The sequence below is a fragment of the Tachypleus tridentatus genome, chromosome 7 (genome assembly GCF_004210375.1).
Source record: "Tachypleus tridentatus isolate NWPU-2018 chromosome 7, ASM421037v1, whole genome shotgun sequence".
NCBI classification, from domain to species: domain Eukaryota; kingdom Metazoa; phylum Arthropoda; class Merostomata; order Xiphosura; family Limulidae; genus Tachypleus; species Tachypleus tridentatus.
The window spans coordinates 54117136-54139637 of NC_134831.1; the positions used below are offsets into that span (position 1 = coordinate 54117136).

The 22502-nt window shown below is 32.0% G+C and overlaps 1 protein-coding gene across 2 annotated transcripts in view; it reads left to right on the top strand.

Annotated features, from left to right (window-relative positions):
- Positions 1 to 22418, top strand: part of LOC143255678 (cGMP-specific 3',5'-cyclic phosphodiesterase-like) — a 103110-nt gene extending 80692 nt beyond the window's left edge. Inside the window, exons 12-22 of one of the 2 annotated variants that reach the window (XM_076511726.1) lie at positions 2384 to 2530; positions 4158 to 4265; positions 5773 to 5882; positions 6020 to 6107; positions 6707 to 6807; positions 9368 to 9445; positions 10353 to 10491; positions 11400 to 11483; positions 12110 to 12239; positions 13549 to 13604; positions 17621 to 22418. In XM_076511726.1, coding sequence (XP_076367841.1) covers positions 2384 to 2530; positions 4158 to 4265; positions 5773 to 5882; positions 6020 to 6107; positions 6707 to 6807; positions 9368 to 9445; positions 10353 to 10491; positions 11400 to 11483; positions 12110 to 12239; positions 13549 to 13604; positions 17621 to 17758 — 1179 coding nt within the window. In that variant the 3' untranslated portion in view covers positions 17759 to 22418. The remainder of the gene's footprint in view (positions 1 to 2383; positions 2531 to 4157; positions 4266 to 5772; positions 5883 to 6019; positions 6108 to 6706; positions 6808 to 9367; positions 9446 to 10352; positions 10492 to 11399; positions 11484 to 12109; positions 12240 to 13548; positions 13605 to 17620) is intronic. The other variant, XM_076511727.1, reaches the window with a different exon arrangement.
- The last annotated feature ends 84 nt before the right edge of the window (positions 22419 to 22502 follow it).

The window sequence follows — 22502 nt, forward strand, 5'->3', positions numbered from 1 at the left end:
GAAACTAACATAGAAGCATAAAGAAACAAAATATCTGAGATATTACAAGTGTAAAAAGTGTGGATGTGATTATGGTGGCACCCCAGTTAATCCAAAAGTTAACAATAAGAGAGATCAAAGTACCTTTGGCAGAGGAGATGCCGTCAAGCAAGCACCTAAAGAGAAGTACATCTGCGTAAAAGATATAAATTATGGATGTATCTCACGATTTGACATCACATAGGCAAGAAAATGAAAACAATTCGACGTGATGTGACTCTCAACAATGGAAAGGAAGATATAAGATCTCGTAAAAACGGAAAATACGAAGACTCTTACTAAACTGACAAGGGTAAGAGAAGTAATAAAACAATGATCAAATATCATAACCATGGTGTGCAGGTGGTCCACTTTAGTAGGATGAACGTCTGAATGACTACTCGGATCAAAGAAAACAGCATAATGAAATGATCCTCGGAAAGCCACATACTTCACTCTAGGCTTCAGATTTTCCAAACCTGAAGGATGCGCAACATCCACCGATTTGTTTGGTTTGTTCTGAATTTCGCGCAAAGCTACACGAGAGCTATCAGCGCTAGTCGTCCCTAATTTTGTATTGTAAAACTAGAGGGAAGGCAGTTAGTCATCATCACCCACCGCCAACTATTGGGATACTCTTTCACCAACGAATAGTGGGATTGACCATCACGTTATAACGCCCACACTGGTGAAAAAGCTAGCATGTTTGGTGTGATGGGAATTCGAACCCACAACCCTCAGATCACGAGTTGAGTGCCTTAACCACCTGGCCATGCCCGGCCACATCCACCGAAATAGTCTAATTTTGAGTCAGAGAATTTGTTTTAAACTAGCAAAGAATTTGAGCGTAGGGTATTATCAAACGTGTTGATTCCTTTTGAGGATTGGATGTAACCAACTGTTACTGTGTTTAGATTGTGAACCCCAAGATTTATGGCTTACATCCCATCGTCGCAAAAACATGCTTTGCATTTTGGGTCCGTGAGTTTACTATCAAAATAACAGTATTTGTTGGTACAAAAGTAACCCAATAGTTGATGTTGTTTGCTGTCAGTTCCCAATTAAGCAAGGCTATGCCTTGATGAGCTTTATGCGATGTTCTTAAAAAAAAAAAGACGACCTCAAAGGTTAGTTTTCTTTCTTCTTAAATTCAATATATTCAGGCCCGGTATGGCAAGGTGGTTAAAGCGCTTAACTCGTAATCCGAGGGTCGCCGGTTCAAATCTCCGTCGCATCAAACATTTCAGTCGTGGGAGCGTTATAATGTGATATTCAATTCCATTAGTCGTTGGTAAAAGAGTAGCCCAAGAGTTGGCGGTGAGTGGTGATGACTAGCTGCCTTCCCTCCAATTTTACACTGCTAAATAAGGGACGGCTTACGCAGATAGCCCTTGTGTAGCTTTGCGCGGAATTCAAATTAAAAAACAATCAATTAGTTCATTAGACGTTTGTAACTTAATATATTGTGGCCTGGCATGGCCTGACAGTTATGGCACTCAACTTGCAATCTGCAGATCACGGAATCGAAGCGCCGATTGTGTTCATCCTTTGTACTTTAAGGTCGTTGTAATTTATGGTCAACCCCACAATTCTTTGGTAATGAGAAGCTCAAGAGTCAAGGCAGCAGAAGCCTTTAGTAGCTTTGTCATAAACTATCATTTAAGTTATATACTTTTACATTGCAAATAAGTGAAATGAGTTAATTTTGTATAATTTAAAAATATATCTATGTTTTCTATCGATGTTTTTCACGCCGCTTAGAAATGTTCTTAAAAATTGCTCTGAATTATAGTCGTATCCGCAAAAAATTACCGCAATGTGTGTGTGTATTGGATTTGGAGATAGCAGTAAAAAAAGATTTGTATTAAAATAATATAAAAACAACACACTGCAATATTAATCACGAATAATTCTCTTAACTATTCGATTATTTGTTTCATTTTGTAAGTAATATTTTCCTGTTAACAATTTATTTGAAAACAAATATAATTATACGTTCGGATACTTTTGACAGGACAGTGCAGAGGATTTACTTAATGAACAAAGACATACCACTCCCACATTTGTTACTGACTGTGGATTGTCACTTCACATATTAGTACGAATATTCATAGAATTTTATTCCACAAAACGTATACCAGCTATTCTCCTCCCCTTCCCTCTCATCTCCAAGCTTAAGGAACCACATTTACATTTTTAGGATCATGCTGTATATGTTCACTGAGTTAGGTGAACATAGATAGGTGATATCATAGTTCTTATGACTATTATCAGTGACTCAAAGAAAATTATACTGGTGTAATTATACGTAAACATGAACGTTGTGATAGAACTTATGTTTTTATTAACCTTTTACTTCCTCCAGAACTTACCGATCCCTTCGGCAGAGAGATTTCAACTCTATAGCTTCGGTTTTAGTGACTTTTCGCTTTCAAATGAGCAAACCTACCAAGTCACGCTAAGGATGTTCAAAGATCTGGACTTAATTTCCAAGTTTCATATACCTTACCAGGTAGACTAGTTTGTTTTCCGGAGTTTTTTCTATGTATATATAGGGTGTTCCAAAATAACGTTTACACTCTTTGGATCATTATAACTTGCCTTCTATATTGATTTTAACAATGAAACAAAATACATATGATAGCCAAAGGACATATTTAAAGATTTAATACTGAAATCAAGAGAAAAATAACAAATAAAATTCTTCCCAAGGAAAACTCTCCTTGGTTGAAATTGTAAAATGTCACAATTTGCTTGCTTCACTTCAGGTGTTCAAACTGAAATCCGTTCTGCTCCAGACACTTCTCATAACGGGAAGAAATGGAAGTGCACACATCAAACACCATCTCATCTGTATTAAATGTGTATTAAAGCACATTGTTCTTCAATTGCAACTCTCAATCCGTCAATTGTTGCTCTTTTTGTGCTGTAAACTTTGTCTTTCAGAAACCCCCACAAAAAAAAATCCATGGGTGTCAAATCTGGTGATCTAGCAGGAAATTCTACACTTCCTCTTCGTCCAATCCATCTGTCTGGCATAGATGCATACAGATAAGCTCCCACGTCGCAATGGAAGTGGGTAGGAGTGCCATCCTGCTGGAAGAAACACTCTTCTTCTCCAAATTGTTCTTGGATGCGTGGCATGGCAAACTATTGTATCATGTTGAGATAATTCAATCTTGTTACGGTGTCTTGGAAAAAGAATGGTCCGATGAGTCCCCTAGCGGACAGACCACACCACACAGTCGCTCCAGACAAATTCAAATGATGTTCCTCTGTAACATGTGAATTTTCTGTTGCCCAGTAGATGCAGTTGTGTCGATTTATTGAGCCATTCAGCTTAAACGTTGCTTCGTCACTCCAAACAATTTTGAGTGGAAATTCATCATCGCCTGCACATCTAGCAAGATACCATTCACAGAACTTAACCCTTCGATCAGGGTCATCTTCATTCAGAGCGTGAACAAGCGATGGGATGAATTGGGAACGCTTCAAAATGCGATGAACGCTGGATTTAGGGATACCTGTTTCACGAGACAGTTGGCGCACTGATTTTCTTGGAGAATTCAGAACATTATCAATGACCTCTTGCTCTCTTGTTGGGCTTGTTGATTATCGTTTTCGACCGGAGCGACCCTTTCTCATATGGTGGAGAGTTCCGTCTTCATCAAACTTGGCGATGATGCATGAAATGCTGGGGCGAGATGGCGCATCCATATGGAACTTTCTAGTAAAACGTCTTTGCACTTCAGCTTTGTTTTCGACTTTCCAAAAAGTTTTGAGAATAAATATTTTGTGCTCGATTGTAAGCTGATTATCCGCCATCCTTGGACACAAGTCAAATCTGAAACAAAAGAAATGGCTTATTAGCTTTTCACAGTCAAAGAGTGTAAACGTTATTTTGGGACACCCTGTATATGCTGTAACTTTACTACTGGCACTATTCTCTTCGTGTTTTTACCTGTCTGGTTTTAAGTAAGATTTAAATTACACGTGTGTATGATCTGATGAATTAAAGAATACGTGTATATTGAGAGTGACAAAATTTCAGGTTTATTGGGCTTTTTGTTTAGTAGAAATAACATTTATTTTCAGCTCGTATTAAAAAAAAACCACACTAAAACATTTATTATATCCAGGTTCTTTGTCGGTGGGTTTTAAGTGTTAGCAAGAACTACAGGCCTGTCATCTATCACAACTGGAGACATGCTTTAAATGTGTCACAAACCATGTTCGCCATGATCACGGTAAGATATTTACTTAACCTTTAAAGTGATTGAACAACTTCTTTTCAGAATGTAAACATGGTAAAGTAGAGTTTACAAACGTCAACAATACGGTCGGTAACATAACCATATAGGTTCCGTCCAGTGAGGGTAAAGGTAAAGAAAAAATTACTGGTCAGGGAAAATTCTGGGCATTTTTACAAAATGATTGATTTTATACATTTTGTTCCTGCCATGACAGCTCGTGCTAAACATGCTCGCCCTCCCAGCCGTGGGGGTGTATAATGTGACGGTCAATCCCACTATTCGTTGGTAAAAGAGTAGCCCAAGAGTTGGCGGTGGGTGGTGATGACTAGCTGCCTTCCCTCTAGTCTTACACTGCTAAATTAGGGACGGCTAGCACAGATAGCCCTCGAGTAGCTTTGTGCGAAATTCCCAAACAAACAAACAAACAAATTTTATTTTTATGTATCGAATGTATTATAGACGCACAAAGATTTATTATATTAAAAAAAAAAGGTCATTTTGATCAAGGTTTTTGAGTGATTTTTAATCACTCAAGTATAGGTCCAGCATGGCCAGGTGGTTAAAGCACTCGACTCGTAATCTGAGGGTCGTGGGTTCTAATCCCCGTCACGCCAAACATGCTCGCCCTTTCAGCCACCGTGGGGGCGTTATAATGTTATGGTCAATCCCACTATTCGTTGGTAAAAAGTAGCCCAAGAGTTGGCGGTGGGTGGTGATGACCAACTGCCTTCCCTCTAGTCTTACACTGCTAAATTAAGGATGGCTAATGCAGATAGCCCTAGTGTAGCTTTGTACGAAATTCAAACCAAACCCAAGTATATAAGACCTATAAATGTTTTGCACAACTAGTATTACATCTGTTTTAATTAAATAATTTCTGTTTAGTAGGTAAGTTGAACAAACGTGAGATAAAAACTGATGTAAGATATGATAGGAGGCTGTTAAAAATAATTTCAGGTGTATCGCGTTTTGGTGAGAATACTTTAAGGTCAGAGAAAAGATAAGAATTTTTGTTTGTTTCATGAACCCTAACAATATCTGAATTTCTGTGTACCAAAACTTGTCGACTAGAAATCTGAAGTGCATCTCTTTCTTCACATTCAGCAAAAAAAAAAACCCATAAACATAAATAAATCTAGTTAGTGACGTAAAGCTGATCATTTTTAACTTTGTAAAAAACTTGGTTAGTTTTGTGGAGTTTGAATCTAATCGATATTAACCTTATAAGGTACTTGAGTGTGATGAAGAATTTGTAGCTGTAAGGTACTTGATTATTTTTTTAGTTTGGAGCTGATCAATGTTGATTTTCTGAAATTTTTGATTCATGAGATATTTTGGAGGTGATAAGTGTTAAATATGCAACACGTTTAAAACATAATATCTTAACTGCATTTTCAGAGTTTACAGTAAGTTCATCTAAATGGTAGATGATTACTTTACAGTAGTGACATGCAAACCTGTTATTAGCATTTGAAAATTAATATATTTGATTTAACTTCAGACAGGTAGGATGGGCTCTTTAATGACAGACTTAGAAATTCTTGCTTTGCTAGTAGCTTGTCTTTGCCATGACTTAGACCACCGGGGGACCAATAACTCATTCCAAACCAAGTAAGTATTCGTACCGCTTTACTGACACAAGATGTTTGATTTAACCAAATATTTAAATAGTGTATTTAAGATTATAAAAACAAATATACGAAGTATACCTAGATAAGCATATAAATATTTCTGTATTCACTTTCCAGAACAGATTCTCCTCTCGCTGTATTGTACAGTACTTCCACCATGGAACATCACCATTTTGACCAGAGTATTATGATACTAAACAGTGAAGTAATTTATTTTTATCACAATATTATCATACTGAATATTCAATGTAATTCATTTTACGACAGTATTGTAATGTAAATCAGCAATATAACTAAGCTCGATTTAACAGAAAATAAAAAGGGAATACAATTACTCATAAATAGGCTGATAAACATCTTTAAACCCAATATTTATTTACTACCTACGGATTAAACAGTTGGTATATGTAAATAAAAATAAGTTAACATTCGAGTATCTTTATATTCATTATAAGTTAGTGCAACTCAAGATCACATTGAAATCTAATTAATCAAATTATTCCCATTATGGAATAAGTTTCTAAATTTGCATACAAATTATTATAGCTTCTAATACTTGAATAATTAATTCACGTATAATGTATTGACATTATTTGTTTAAAGTATCAAGAATTAATTACACTGTGCAAGATAATTTTATTAAGAGAAGCCGTAGAAGCTTTTGTTTTTCCCTGAAGAGCATCAAATCTTATTTCGACTTCATTTCCGAAGTTCCTGTACAATATAAGTCATTATAGACACATTTTACTAGCGTTTCAGCACTTTTTGTGTTTTGTTTTGTAAGTTTTTTGTTGTTTTTTTCAGGGTAATAACATTTTTCAGTCTTTGTCTCCAGAAGAATACAAAATAGCAGTGAGTGTGATCGAATCGGCCATCTTGTCAACAGATCTTGCCTTGTATTTCAAGTATGTTTATAAATTTTCGTTTCTGGATTTTTAATTCATAGTTTATAAATAGCTACTAGTATTTACCAGTTCACTTACTCTTAAAGGTTGTTATTCATCTAAACAGGTTTTAGGATCTTGTATTAAATTGTTCGTTCAGAAGGATTCTGATAATAATTATTTTTTATAGCTAGGGAAGTTTGTGTTCATTATGCTCCCTCTAGTGGTGAAAAGGAACTTATGAAGTTGATATGTTGCAATGATATAGTGTTGTGTTAGGTATATAATTTCAAATAATCTTTTAGAAAATTGCCTCATGCTACTTAGTTGTCACATATTGCAATACATATTGCAATACAAGGAAAGAAAACTTAGTCAAAGCAAAACAAATGGTATATTAAAAATAAAAATGATTATCTCCTATGCGCCCTCCAGTGGCATACCGGCAAGTATGCGGACTTGTACCGCTAGAAACTTGGTTTCGATACCTGTGAAGAACAGAGTAGTTATTTGCTTAATAATAATAAAACGTACCTTCTTAGTTACCCGGCTTGGCATGATTAAGGCACTCGACTCGTAATCTGAGGGTCGCGGGTTCGAATCGCCGTCACACCAAACATGCTCGCCCCTTTAGCCGTGTGGGCGTTATAATGTGACGGTCAATTCCACTATTCGTTGGTGAAGGAGTAGCTCGAGAGTTGGCGGTGGGTAGTGATAGCTAGCTGACTTCCCTCTGATCTTACACTGCTAAATTAGGAACGGCTAGAGCTGATAGTCCTCGAGTAGTTTTGCGCGAAATTCAAAACAAACCCAAGCTACCCCTCGTAATGTGTGGCTTTGAATACTTGAACGATTCTTTTTAGGTAACTTTTGCTATCATTTATAATTATGGTAATTTTTAAGGTATTACACTCATAGCTTTCACTATTTGTATTGTTGGATATAATATATTTACAGTCATGTGAAAAAGTTAGGACACCCTATGAAAGCCTGTATATTTTTGTAACATTTTTAGATATATAGATATTTAATCTCAATTTCAACAATACTGAGAGATTATAGAAATATAACTAAACAATTAAAACTGAAGGAAAGACTTTTCTTTTCAGCCAGTCCTTGGTGGATTTACTGGTATGTTTTGGGTCATTGTCGTGTTGCAGAGTCCAGTTCCGCTTCCGCTTTAATTTTCGTACAAATGTTCTCACATGATCCTCAAGCATCCTCTGATACACAGTAGAATTCATGGTGGATTCTATGACTGTGAGCTGTCCTGGTCCTGCTGCAGCAAAGCAGTCCCAAACCATGACATTTCCACCTCCATGCTTCACAGTTGGTATGAGGTTCTTTTCCTGGAATGCTGTATTTGGTTTACGCCAAATATGTCCTCTGTTCTGGTGTCCAAATAATTCAATTTTGGACTCATCTGTCCAAAGAACATTATTCCAAAAGTCCTGGTCTTTGTCTACATTCTCTCTGGCAAACTTCAGTCTGGTCTTGATGTTTCTCTTAGAGAGCAAAGGTTTCCTCCTTGCACACCTCCCATGCAAGTTAAACTTGTGCAGTCTCTTTCTGATTGTAGAGGCATGCGCTTTCACATCAACAGTAGCCAGAGCCTGCTGTAGGTCCCGTGATGACACGTTAGGGTGTTTGGAGACCTTTTTTAGCATTGTGCGGTCTGCTCTCGTAGTGAACTTGTTTGGACGATCAGACCTGGGCATGTTGGCAGTTGTTTTGAAAGTCCTTCACTTGTTGACTATTTCTCCGGACAGTGGAATGGCTGACTTCAAAATCTTTTGGGATCTTTTTAAATCCCTTACCAGACTCATAAGCTGCTACAATTTTCTTTCTGAAAGCCTCAGTTAGCTCCTTTGCTCTCACCATGGTGCTCACTCTCACTTCAACAGTCAGGAGCACACCAAACTAAATGTCTGAGGTTTAAATAGGGCAAGTCTCATTCAAATTGCTGAGTAACGATCTATTAATCATGTGCACCTGGTGTGATACACCTGTGTGTGAGTTGAGCCATTTTAAGTGGGAATAAATGTGGAATGTTTTAACTTTTTCCTCTGTTAAAATATGCATTTTTGTAGAATTACATTTACAAAAGATCTTGAAAAGTCTTTTCTTCAGTTTTAATTGTTTAGTTATATTCTTATAATCTCTCAGTATTGTTAAAATTGAGATGAAATATTTATCTTTCCAAAAATGTTTGTATAGTGCTGTGTGTTTGTGGGTATAATAAACTTAAACAAGATTTTGCACTAGTCTCTGTTTCTGCAACGCGAAGCCAAACATTAATGTATAAAACTGTTTCACTCGTTAATCGTACATTTTTTAAAAACAAACATGAGTAATCGACAGATTGTTACTATTAAAATAATAATATTTGTTCTTTAAGCTCTAATTCCATCAAGTATTAATAGACAGAACTATAAAGTATTATGTGAGCAGATCAAACTTGTGTCTCAAAACGAAAATTGTTAAAGTATTTGAAACTAGCAAGACCGCTGATAAAGTTGTTAATTTAGTGATACCTAGTCTTAACATTTTATGTTTTTGGTCAATATGCTGTACTCTTCAGGAAAAAGTATAGGTTCTTAGAGCTCGTTCAAAGTGGAGAAGAGGACTGGTCCGAACCTGCTAAGAAAGATTTATTGAGGTAAGAACGATTCACGTTTAATGCCATTATCTTGTGAGCTAAAATAGTTTTTGTGGACTTTTATTATCTCTTATATGGGCAGCTATTATCAGGTGTTTGTTTTTTTTATCACGTATGTTACTGTGAAGAAACTAGCATGCATTCAAACAATGGTTATCAGATAACTTGTATATATGTCTGTTATAGTTAGAAGTGTTACAAGACCATTATTAAAGTATTGCATATAGACAATTGACTTAGCAGGCACATAAAAACACTCAAGATGCGATTTAAACCGCAAAAATGTGATAGTTTCGTGGCAGATGTTTAGGAATAAAATAAATGGTGAAGATAAAAATATGTTTTAATAACTTTAATAACATTTATAGATTATTAATGTATATTAAGGTTTTTTGTTCAAGACTTATTGCAGCTCTAAAGCCAATAACTAAACAAAAAATAGATATTTTATTCAATTTCTATAATATTAAACAAAGCAATCGTAAGGTTGAAAATGAATATTGTTTTATGAGGATAAATAATTCCTTTGAGAGAATAAGCAATCTTATATCGTCCAAACCATATGTAACATAAGCGAGCAATATCTATTTAATTAGTCGTGAACAACTGAGATTTGAAGAATGGGGGGGAACCAACCTACAGTGAATTTTTCATTTCATTTAAACTTCATCAAAAAGGATTAACTCAAAAATCATCCAAAAAGTAGTGTTCTTTAACATTCATATGCGTGTGACGCAAGTTGTAGACGCCATTGCATTTTCGTTAAGTTTCTCTTGAGAACTACATTATGAGTTCTTGATATATTTGGACTGTTGTTTCATTTGATGCACTAGTTAAGGATTGCTGAGCTTTACTTAAAATAATTTATTTTAGAATTTTCTTAAAAAAAGTTTTTATTTACGTTTAGAGGAATGATGATGACAGCATGCGATGTTAGCGCCATTTCTAAACCATGGGAAGTTCAGAAAAAAATTGCAGAATTAGTTGCCAGTGAATTCTTTGAACAAGGAGATTTAGAGAAAGAACATTTGAAAGAACGTCCTAGTGTAAGGAAATTTAGCGTAGTAAACTTAAAGATTTTTGATGAATAGTTAATAAAAAAAATTAAATGTTGAATTCACGTTCAAGAGTTTCAAAGTCAAAATACAACGGTTTTCTTGATTACATTTGAATAACCAGGAACTAAAATAAGTTATCCGACTATAAAATATGATCTAAATAAGACAAAAGATTATTTTGGCATCAAGCTTGCTTTGTTCTATTCATGTACCTTTTTTATATATTACATAAAATCCTCATGATAACTGTTATGTTTATAATCAAAACATTGTATTCATCTTGAGTCCATACATTTATGTTTCAATATTTGTAGAATAAACGAAATTGTGCATAACGTACAAAATGCCGAGGTGAATTTATCCTATTATTCGTTAAGCCCCATTTTTGTTTACTTATTTTTTTTGTTCCAAACGTAAGTGAGCCTGATATCATCATATTAAAATAAACGGGCTTAAAAATGAAATGGTAGTTGTATTGTTGAGAGTTGCTTGTTTGAAAGATAATGCCTTTTAGTTTTACAATGTAAATATGTGAAGATTAAACCTGTAAAGTTTTGAAGTAAGGTTTATAGGATTCTGTTTTGAATAAGAAAGCCTCGACAGTACCTTTTGAAACTGTAATTCTTTTTTTACTTTTGACCTTCATATCCACAAAAATTTTTATCGGTTGTACGTAGTAAAACGTTAGTTCATTTTATTCACGACTTGGTGAAACGTTGTTAATAGAATAAACAAGTTTTACTAGGTACAACTGATAAAAACCTGTGCGAATTTTTAAAACACAGTTCTTTCTAATATTTCATTCATGGTCTATAGGTTATTGTATCTCGTCCCTTCTTTTTATTACTACTAAGTCTAAAATGAATCTACAGATTTAATTTTAACATACATTTTAGGCAATGATGGACAGGGAGAAAAAAGACGAACTGCCGCAGATGCAAGTAGGATTTATTGACAGTATATGCATGCCAGTGTACAAGGTTAGCAAAAACTGTTTACTTCTTGAATAAGTGTTTTATAGTTATATTAGTTTTTTCATTCTTATTTTGGAAATGTATTTGTGCCATTGTTTTTATTTATACGCCATTTTTTTAATAACTTACTGGAAAATGTAGATCACAAGAACAAAAGTTTAGAAAGAAAATTCTGGCCCGGCATGGCCAGGTGGGTTAAGGCGTTCGACTCATAATCGAAGGGTCGTAGGTTCGAATCCGCGTGGCATCAAACATGATCGCCCTTTCAACCATGAGGGCGTTATAATGTTACGATCAATCCCATTATTCGTTGGTAAAAGAGTAGCCCAAGAGTTGGCAGTGAGTGACGACGACGAGCTGCCTTCCCTCTAGTCTTACACTGCTAAATTAGGGACGGCTAGCGCGGGTAGCCCTCATGTTGCTTTGCATAAAGTTCAAAAACAAAAAGAGAGAACTTAAACTTTCTAGCAGACAAAAAATCAAGAATTTATGAAATGCTATTTTAGTTTATACTCAAAGTTCTTCACTTTAATTACATAAGCTGCTATAAACAATAAATTAACCAAAATCTTAATTTATAAACCAGTTTTAATGTTATAATTAGGAAAAAGTTTCAATTTCTCTTCCACCAGGGTTTAACCCAACTACAACCAGCTCTCAGCTCTCTGTTGAGAGGCTGTGAAAGTAATCGCCAGAACTGGCAATCCTTGGCTGAGGCATTTGAAAGACAGAAAGCTTCTACGTCAGAAGAGACTAGAAATGGTAAATTATTTATTTCATACTTCTGTTTTAATATGCAGCTTTATGTTTCAAACCAACCAACCGGAATACAATATGACCAGTCAATTTAACCTGTTTCACTGGCTTATCTAAATAATTGTTGCATTGTTTATAATTTCAAGCTGAAGAAAGACTTTTCAGAAACGAAATTAAATGTAGAGATGTCTAATATTAACCCTTCAAAAATAATGCAAACAAGGCAGTGGACATGGTATTTGCATTATCCGTATATAATAACACAGGAAAGAATTAGCATAGAGCAATATATATATATATATATAAACACATCCAATCACAGTTTAGTTTAATTTATCCAATTTTAGTCTGTTAATATAATACTAAGTGACTGTGCTATTATTTAGGGGTGATTCAAAAGCCATCCCTACATTTACTTCCTTTTTGAAAAGTTTTTCTCTTTACTCGTCTGCTTGTTTTTTTGTTTTTTTTTTGATGCAGTGTTTCAACAGAAATACGAAGGTTGTATTTATAGACAAGTTCTAAATACATTGAGGTTCTAACTGTTATATTTGCTGTTTATCTAGTACTGACTGATAGTTCCTGTCTCACCCGGTACTTAAGCTTTATAAAAGAACACCAAATGTTTGTAAGAAAGCTAACTTTGAGGGGTAGTTCTAGCATCTTTAACACTAGATTTATGATTTGTTTTTAGTTATTAATATTTATAAAAGCAAGTACTCCATTTGAAACTGTTACCTCAGAGAAATTGGTTGACACCACTATTTTACGTTTTGAGTTATTAAATAATAAAAAGAAGTAGAAAAAATAGAGCAAGAAATTCAAATATTTTGTTAGGATATTTACAGAACTTGACTATATCAATATATAGATATTGTTATAAAAGGAAACATTATATATTATTGTAAAGTTTTGATGATCTATTGAGAGATATTTAAAATACCGTTTCAAAGAACAATCCGAGACATTTCTGCCTGCCTGATGAACAACATACATTCCTGAGAGTTTACGTATAAAAAATGGATCAGTATGGTTGAGTGAACTTTTAAAGTAAACTCCACTAATATTTAAAAGCTAATAAACATGTTCTGGAAAAAAATGTTTGAATTTCCAAACATAGCTGTGAAAATCCATATTAAAATTTGAATGATAAAAAATAAATGAACTTATGCTTCATAAGCATGTTCCATATGTACTTAATGTTGTAAAATGGATTTGTAATTTACCTAAATTTAATTAGTTTTATGATAATGGTTTTCTTTAGTGACCTTGTTTTCTCTAATATTGTAAATATTTATTCATTTATTAATGTTAGGAATTCTGAAAATTGAAGAAGAATTTAATGACTTTGAAGCAGAAAGCTGCCTAAAGGTAAATATAACAAGTATATTTGTTATAGAGTTAGCTTTAGTTATATTATACTTGTAGCCCGTATATTGCAAACAAAAGAAAAATATAATGGTAAACATTGTAAGTCTTGTCAAAACTGGCTGAATTTTTTTTTTTTTTTCACTCCAAGCCCTATTTATCAAATACTGAACATCTAATTGAATTCTCGAAGAGTTGGTGTTCTGTTTGTGTTTGCACATAGCACTTTGGTCATTCATGACTAGATAATTTATAAAGGATTATTTTCGTTTTATTCTATACAAAACTAACATTTTATATATAAGACTTACCGTAAAAATTAACAGTTTTTTTAATATAATTTAACACTGAAAGCAGTTGAACATAAGCAAAATTAACATACTTTCTTAAACTATACTGTGTAATTTAGACGTTGATCAAAACTATGCACATCTTTCTTGTACAAAGTGAATGTTCATCTACTGTGAACATGTATATTCACACCAAACAATTAAAACTGGTTTTACGATTAAAACATATATGTTGTTAAGAGTCTGAACTTCTGGGTCTGATATCTAATAAACTTCAATCTTACAAATATGCACTTACATTTAAGAACATACATTGGATGTCCTATATGTCAACCTGATTTCTGGAGCATGGTCGAACTATGTACTGAAGTACGACTAATAAATTTTGAAAAATTGACTTACAGCAGCAACTGCTTTTTAAATAGGTTGCATAGTGTGTATTATCCATAGAGCTTCAAATTTATTAAACAAGATGTCCTATCAAATGGATAGCTGTAGTTGTTCACATGTTTTATTTAAGATGTATGGATGGATTGGAATCTTCTTGAGGCACCATAACAATTTGATGTATATATATATATATATATATATATATATATATATAAATAAATACATTTAAATGAAGTTAAATAAGTAAACAAAATCGTGAGGAAGAACTGCATTAGAAACAGCAAATCCCAACCTCTGATTAATTACATTATAACCATCATTTTTAAGCAAAAACAAAACACATTAAAATTAAACAAAATATGCTGCATTTTTTAAAAAGATCCTAGGGTACAAGCTACAATGAGGGATAATAAAATGTATCCTAGGTTTTGGAGGTGACTGAAGAAGTAGGACCCACATTGCAGGTAAAGTAAAATGGGTTAATTTTCCAAAATTGTGAAGTTATTTAGATAATAGTTTTTATTCTAGCTTTAGTATAGACAAACTATTTTTAAAAAGATTTATGAACTTAATCTTCCCAAAATAAAAGTATTAATTAATGTAATAAATAAATATAACTTTTGAAATGAGCATGCATACAACTTACTTACAGACATTATGAAATATCAATTAAAAGTTAATAATGTTTCAAGTTTGGAAAAAGAGAAATGGAAATTAAAACTTTCGTATTTTATAATTAATTTTAGACATAAAATATTCAATTAGTTATAGATTTCTAAAATTATTCATCAGTGTATAAATAATAATATTTTTCCTTGTAAAAACTTAAGATCTACTGTAAGTTATAAATATGAAGTTCCAATTGGTCCATTAATCGATTATGAAAGTTTTTAGCAAATTCAAATATAGATGATGTTAGTAATTTAGCTTGTGAATGTGAAAATAGTTTATTTGTTGATACTTTCATAAACATTTTATTATTGGTAATTTAAATATTATAAAAGACAAAATATTACGTGAAATAATAAAAGAGCTAAAAACAGAATAGCAATAAAATGTAATAAAAATAATATTCTAAAATCTCTTGAAAAAATGTTGATGAATATATTTTAAAACTTGACTATATTACAGCTTATCCACCTAGATTGTTTTTAAAATGGAAATTATATATACTTAAAAAATTAAAAATAAAATTATCCCACATAAATTTTTAAAAATACTATACAGATTTATCAATTCATTAGCTAAAAAATAATATTCAGTAACTGCAAAAAAAAGTTTAGTTCCTATTGATAAAGCTAACTATAACATCGGTATAATTTGCAAAAAAATTTGTGCATTAATTATAATAAAAGAAGTTAATAATACACAAACTTTTAAACTTGTCAACCAATCCAAAGATATAGTAATTAATAATTTCGTTAAAGCTTATCATAAACTTTCTTCCAAACATAATTTCTTTATGCTATTCCAAAATTACATAAATCTCCAATTAAATTTAGATTTATTTCCAATTCAATAAAAACAACTATCAAACCATCGGCTATATTATTAAATAAATTACTTAATATTTTACTTGATAAAATAGAAAATGTAAGTATTAACAATAAAAGACATACGTTTTGGATAATAAAAAATAACCAACTTATTTTAGGATGTCTAACTCTTTTAATGGTATTGTGGTATATATATATATGTGGTATATGTGGTAAAATAAAATGTGTGAATACTATTTACCTACTCACACTTTCTTAATCTTTGTTTTAAATTCAATAATAGAACAATATTGTTATCCTTTTATAAAACTAGAAAAAAGAAACTATAGTTCCAAAAACATAAAAGATGTATTAAGTTTCTGTATTTATAATAATTATATATTTTTCAATAAAGAGGTTTTTAAACAAGTGATAGGAGTTCCAATGGGACTAACTATTCAACTTGTATAACAAATTTATATTTGTACTATTATGAAAATGTATTTGTTGAAAAATATGCAAATTCAGATATCATCTATATATCTATAACATAAAGTAAAAATTTAATTAACATAAATAATTCTGAAGTATATAATGTTATTGATACCGTTTATCCAGCAGAAATAGAAATTGAAAATACTTCAAATTCTAATACAGATACACATTATTTAGATTTAGAAATTAAATTAATTAATAAAAAGGATATCAATATAAATATTCTTGACAAAAGAAAGGATTTTGACTTTACAAATTATGGTTTACCATCCTTAAATAGTAATGTGCCATACCAATCTGTTATGAGCATTATAACTTCTTTGTTATTTAGATATTCTAAAATTTGTAATAAATTACAATATTTTATTATTAATGTTCAAATATTGATACAAAAATTAATAGTTAGTGGATTTAATAAAGAAATTTTAGACAAAATTATTAAATTATGTAATAAATACAAAGAAGTAAAAATCAGAGAAATTTTAATAAAAAATTACTAATAATTATCGTTAGTTAAAAATAAGTTTATTTAAAAACTCGGCACAACTTTATGCAGATATACACCTTGAACCGCATATAAAAGCACGACAGTCACAGTAAACTTAGCAAATTGATATGGTACAATGTCGTGCCAATTAGTGCCCCTACCATACTGGGGGCAGAAATGCTAACTTCAAGAGGTAAGTTTTATCTTACTTACTCTCAAATGGTAGTACCTTTTTTTATCTTTTACTTATTCTTACTTTAGCTTGGGAGAGCAGTCACCTTCCCACAACTGTCTGCAGGCAGTGAAGGGTGATAGAGATGTGGGACGTTGTGGGCTTGAGCACCCAGGTCTCACTCTCCTAATTTCTAATTCAGTTGTGTCTATTTCTTATGTGAGATTAGCAAATTGGAGGTTAAGACTGATAGACGGTGTGTTCTTACTGCAATGTGGGTCCTACTTCCTCAGTCACCTCCAAAACCTAGGATACATTTTATAATCCCACGTTGTAGCTTGTACTCTGGGATCTCTTTTAAGAAACTCTGTGTATTTTGTTTAATTTTGATGTGTTTTGTTTTGGCTTAAAAAAGGATGGTTGTAAAATATATTTCTTCGTTTTAAAAATTAGTCATATGACATAATCGCATTATGCTTTAACAAGAAATATAAAAATCTGAACTTGGTCTTTTTTGTCCCATTAATTACTTTAACAATACACCCAGCTTAGTTGCATTTAACTACTTAATAATTTGAAAGAATGAGAAACCCATCTTTAAAACCACTTTACTGCCGAAATGAGTGACGTTACTAACTTTCTTTCCTTTCAAGTTTTGAAATGTTTACATTAAAATTAGTATGACAACTGACCATATACATATATTTCAGGAAAACTGTGTTAGTGACTGTTGTTTCATGGAAAATAGGAAAAATGAAGATAAGTCGAGAAGAAACTCGGGCGGCTCGAGTGAGTCAGGAGGCTGTATTAAACATTTTGATGGGAGTCAGTTCTGCTGTTTGCTGTGATGTCAGAGATGAATAATTGACTGAAAAATCTTTAACATCGGGCGGTTCATAGTGAAGAAATGGAAATATTTAAGTTTATTTATGACAACTTGTGTTTCAAGGAAACACTTTTTGAAGGTAATTATTAATAAACAAAAGAACGTTGATTCCATTACTATTTTTGAGATCATAATTGAACGGATTTTAAAAACGTAGAAATGTTGATGGTAATAATCAACACTAGGTATAGATTCGCTGAAACTAATTGCTTTATTTTTTAAACAAACATGTGATGTATTGGTGTAACTCGGAAAAATATATCATAAAAAAAAAAGCCACTTCGTGTTAATGGTATCGACTTGCATGTTTATCAGTATGGCTGGGATAACTTGAGTAAATGATGGAGACTATCATCATGTGATGTATTCGTGATAAAAAGTATTTTTCTTCCTTTATTTCATTATTTGCAAACAATTAACTAGGATTTCATCGTATTGTTGTAAGCCTGTATAATTACTTGTTGTAGTTTTACGAAGATTAGTAGGAGTTTAATAGGTGCTTTTTGAATAAGTTTGAAAACTGTTTATAGTAGTTGGCTATAATTTTATAGAATATTAATTTTTTTGTGGAGGACTGAAACAAGCTTACTTCACAAGGTATTTTGTATTAAGCAGAATTATTTGTACTTGTATTTCATACTGTGCTACTTGTGGAACATACATTTATGTAAATAACATGACTTTATATATATAACACGATTTGTCTTTTAAGTATGGTAGTAAGTAAAAGAAAAGTGAAGATATATCTAAGATTGTTTGAAAGAGTAATTGATGGGCACATTCTGAAAAGATATGAGGCTGCGAAAAGTTTAGGACTTCCTGGCCCCATTTCTACGACACGTGCAGAAGATCTGGGTTATGAAATATTTGTTCATTTGAAACATTATTAGAGAACGTTTGAGATGTAACTTTGCTGATTAACTTAACCTCCGTTTGCAGTATCTATTAAGTGTTGCTCACGTAACAGTTAGTTCGTGGGTATAAGGAGTGAATGCTAAATCTAAGCACGTTAAGACACCTACGTGACTTATCTGTCTGTACCTTGATGTTCATGCTCAGAAAAACACATTAATATTAAGGATATATTTATTACCAATTACTTTTTACCATCAAAAATATATAAAAAATGTTATCTCCAATATATATATATTTTTTACTCTTCCTTAAAAATAAATATGTAGAAAAAACAGGTTTGCAAGTAACACATTTCTGGCTTCGCTGTTATCTCAGATGTATTGACACCGTGAGTTTAACGTGTGTATATAATTAAAATACAGCCATATTTTCATTGTGTAACTTGCGAGTCACGCTGATCCAGTTTACATGTAAGTGACATAGCTACATCAATATTTTTAATAAATGTATTAAGAATGACCTCATACTTGTTTTTACACTTTTATGTTTTTCAAATATTCCACATAATGTCATACAAATAAATATTTCGTTTTTCAGTATTACCGCTAGGCTCGATAGTTGGTTCTTAAAATAATATATGCTAATCGCGGGCTGTTACAAAAAAAGTACATAGGTCACAGTTCTTTACAATACTTGAAAATAGGAGATTTTTCACTAATAATAACACTAAAGTCATAGGTCAGCTAGTATCTATATGATTAATACATGCCAGTATTTTTCAAATTTTATTTAAATTGTTTATTATAGTCAATCAGTTTTGTCTCTAAAGTTTCTGCGGTCTATGTATTATTTTAAAACAGTTTGTTATACTTGTACTGTTCAATCTCACACACTCGTTTACACTTGACGTTTGGTTTTCTTAATGAGAAAAAATAGTATCGAGTTAACTTACCATTCGAACGTAGCAGCCGTTCTTTTTGCTCAATAATTTACCAAAAACTTAAAATATCATGTACCTAAATTATCATTCCGTAACATTCGCCGCATTGCTACATGTTTGCCTATAGGTGTGACACATTCGATACTGGAACAGAATTTTTGAAGTAATTTCTGTAGAACACAGATGTAGAGGTTTATACTTCGTGATGACTAGAAACCCACTCGAGTAAAGGTCTACTCTTAAGACAGCTGGTCAAAACATTGTTCTGCACTTTATTTTAATTAGTGTTAATACCCATACCAGCCGTCTTGAGGATACAGAGCTCAGTGCTCTTTTACATTAAGATACAACTAGTGGATATTATAGAATAAAAATATAAATATGTGCTTCACAGAACACGATAGACTTTACAAATTATTTGCTTTTAAGCTTTACAAGCGTTCAGGCGCGCGCGCGCACACACAGATAGATGCATGAAAAAATCGAACACTAATTCGTGATAATAACTTAGGTTACATTTCTGCATGTTAATTATGGATTTCAAATTCCATAATAAACACGCACTTGTTACATCAGTATTATTACTCATATTAAGTGTTTGTTTATGTCAATAACGTTTATGACACATTAGTTTAAAGAATTTCATGTTTTTTTTGTGTGTACGTTTTGCAAAAAACAACAGTATATATAGTAGAATAATGTGGACCAGTAAACCTTTTAACCCATTATAGAACAAAGAGCAGTGAAAGAAATAGAAAACACAGAAATAATTGGAAATCCTTATGAAAAAACTATATATGTAGTATTCCGATTACAAAATAATAGGGAAGTTTCAAATTTTTAAGTTAAGTAAATGTCACAAAATTCAACATTATGTTCCTTCTTGAAATCGTTAGTTTTGATTGGAGCAATGTGGTAAGAAACACCCCCCTCTACTGTCTACAAGACTACTATTGAATAACAAATAAAAATAACATTTGTAAGTTCAGTAATGCAAAAATAATCGTCTGATAAGCTTTTTTTTAAATATGCTTTTCTAACAATTTTCTGATTTCAACATGGATCAGGTCATAGAATTAATTATGCTTCTTTGTTGGTTCAACCCCGAAGATTCTGTGTTGTCTATCACATGATTCTAGAAGTGCGTGTTTTCAAATATAATTTTAGCAGATAAACCATTTAGGTTGAATCTGTATCTATTATAAACAAGTTAATTTTTAAAAGAAAAATTCGCATACCATGTTTATAAAACTGCACACATGCAGATAGGAATTCTTATGTTGAAAACTTAAAACAAAAACATCACTTATGTTCAACACAAATCTGAGTTAATTACTAAAACTTTTTGTTATTGTTTCTATTTCATTTATTTTTATTTTTAATCAATTAATTTTAAGCTGTAATAAACTATTTCCATCTTACGTAGTTGCATTCTGTATGTAGTTATTGTTATTCGCACGTTGTTACGAAATATACTTTTCTGTTTTGTTTCATACGATTGAATCTCGTGCACGTGAGCGAAATACATTGTGCATTATACGTAGCATTACTATTCACTCCAATTTCTGTTATCAGATTACGGGTTTATTAGCTGTAAAATATTGTGCTATTTAGCGTATGCTTCCGATCTTGCGTTGTTGAAGAAACGGAAATAATACATCCTGAAGTCTATCTTGAATTTTAATTAAACGAGCGGTTTCTCCGTCATCTTAAATTAAGTTACGTCGTAGTTACAGCTTGTGGTATCATTTTCATGTTTCAGTTGCATTTTTAGCTAGAAAACATCGTAGATAAATTAAACTATCAAGATTATAAACACTGATATAGACACGTTATCTGTTAAACTTTTGTTTAGTTGGTTTTTAATGAATGAGCATATAAAACTTCGTTGATAATATCACTACTGTAGTTGTAACGTTCTCAACTGTGAAGAAAAAAAAAGTCTGGAGGGAGTATTGTCACAAACTTCTATCAATAGAGGGCGGAATATTCATGACCAACTTTTCGGTGTCTAAGCGTGAAATCTGATGTATAAATCATTAATTCCGGAATGATAACAGTATGTTTACAATGGGGCTTTACTGAAGTTTTATGTTAGAAAGACCTATCAAATTATTAATTATATTTAAAAAATAAAATCGTACTAAGCAGTAACAACGAAATAAATTTGTTTATGTTTGTCTTTGTAAGACGTTGATTGTTATTCTCCAAACAAAAAAAAAGGCACAACTGACAGGAAGCTTATTATTTATTTTGTTTAAAATGTTTCTCGATTTACTGGATGAGTATAATTTCGTTTTAAGCACCCTTTTAATTCCTACAAAACGTATAGTTTATTTGTGGACATAATCTGCGTGTTTATTTATTTACACATTTATCTCTTACATATTATTTTATCCCCTATATTTTTCTGTGTTTTATGTCAAAAGTGCCTCATCTGTATTTACCTCTTCATTGTTTTCTAATTGTATTGTTTGTTTTTCTGCATTTGTTTATGCTTAGCATGATAATTATGCCTTTCTGCATTTTCATTTTTTTTACGTTCACCCTTAACATACCTATTGTCATTATTTTGTGACGTAGTTTTGATTGTATACAGAAGTGTTGGAACTATTAAGACATTCTGTGATTATCGATCCAGTTTCATAAATATATATGTCTAAAATCCATTAATATAATTTTAAATTAAATTTCCTTTTTTCAGTGTGCATAAAGCTTACTTTGACGTATTTAATATATTTAAGTGTTCAAATAGATATGTTACTCATACAAGCAGCTTATTCTTTGTAAAAACCACTATTCCATTAAAACTGTAATTTCTACATCATGTAGTGTCGTTGCAGTGTATTTTCCTTCTGGCTGTTAACATTTCATACTGTAAATATATATTTGTCTAAGTCATACCTATCAG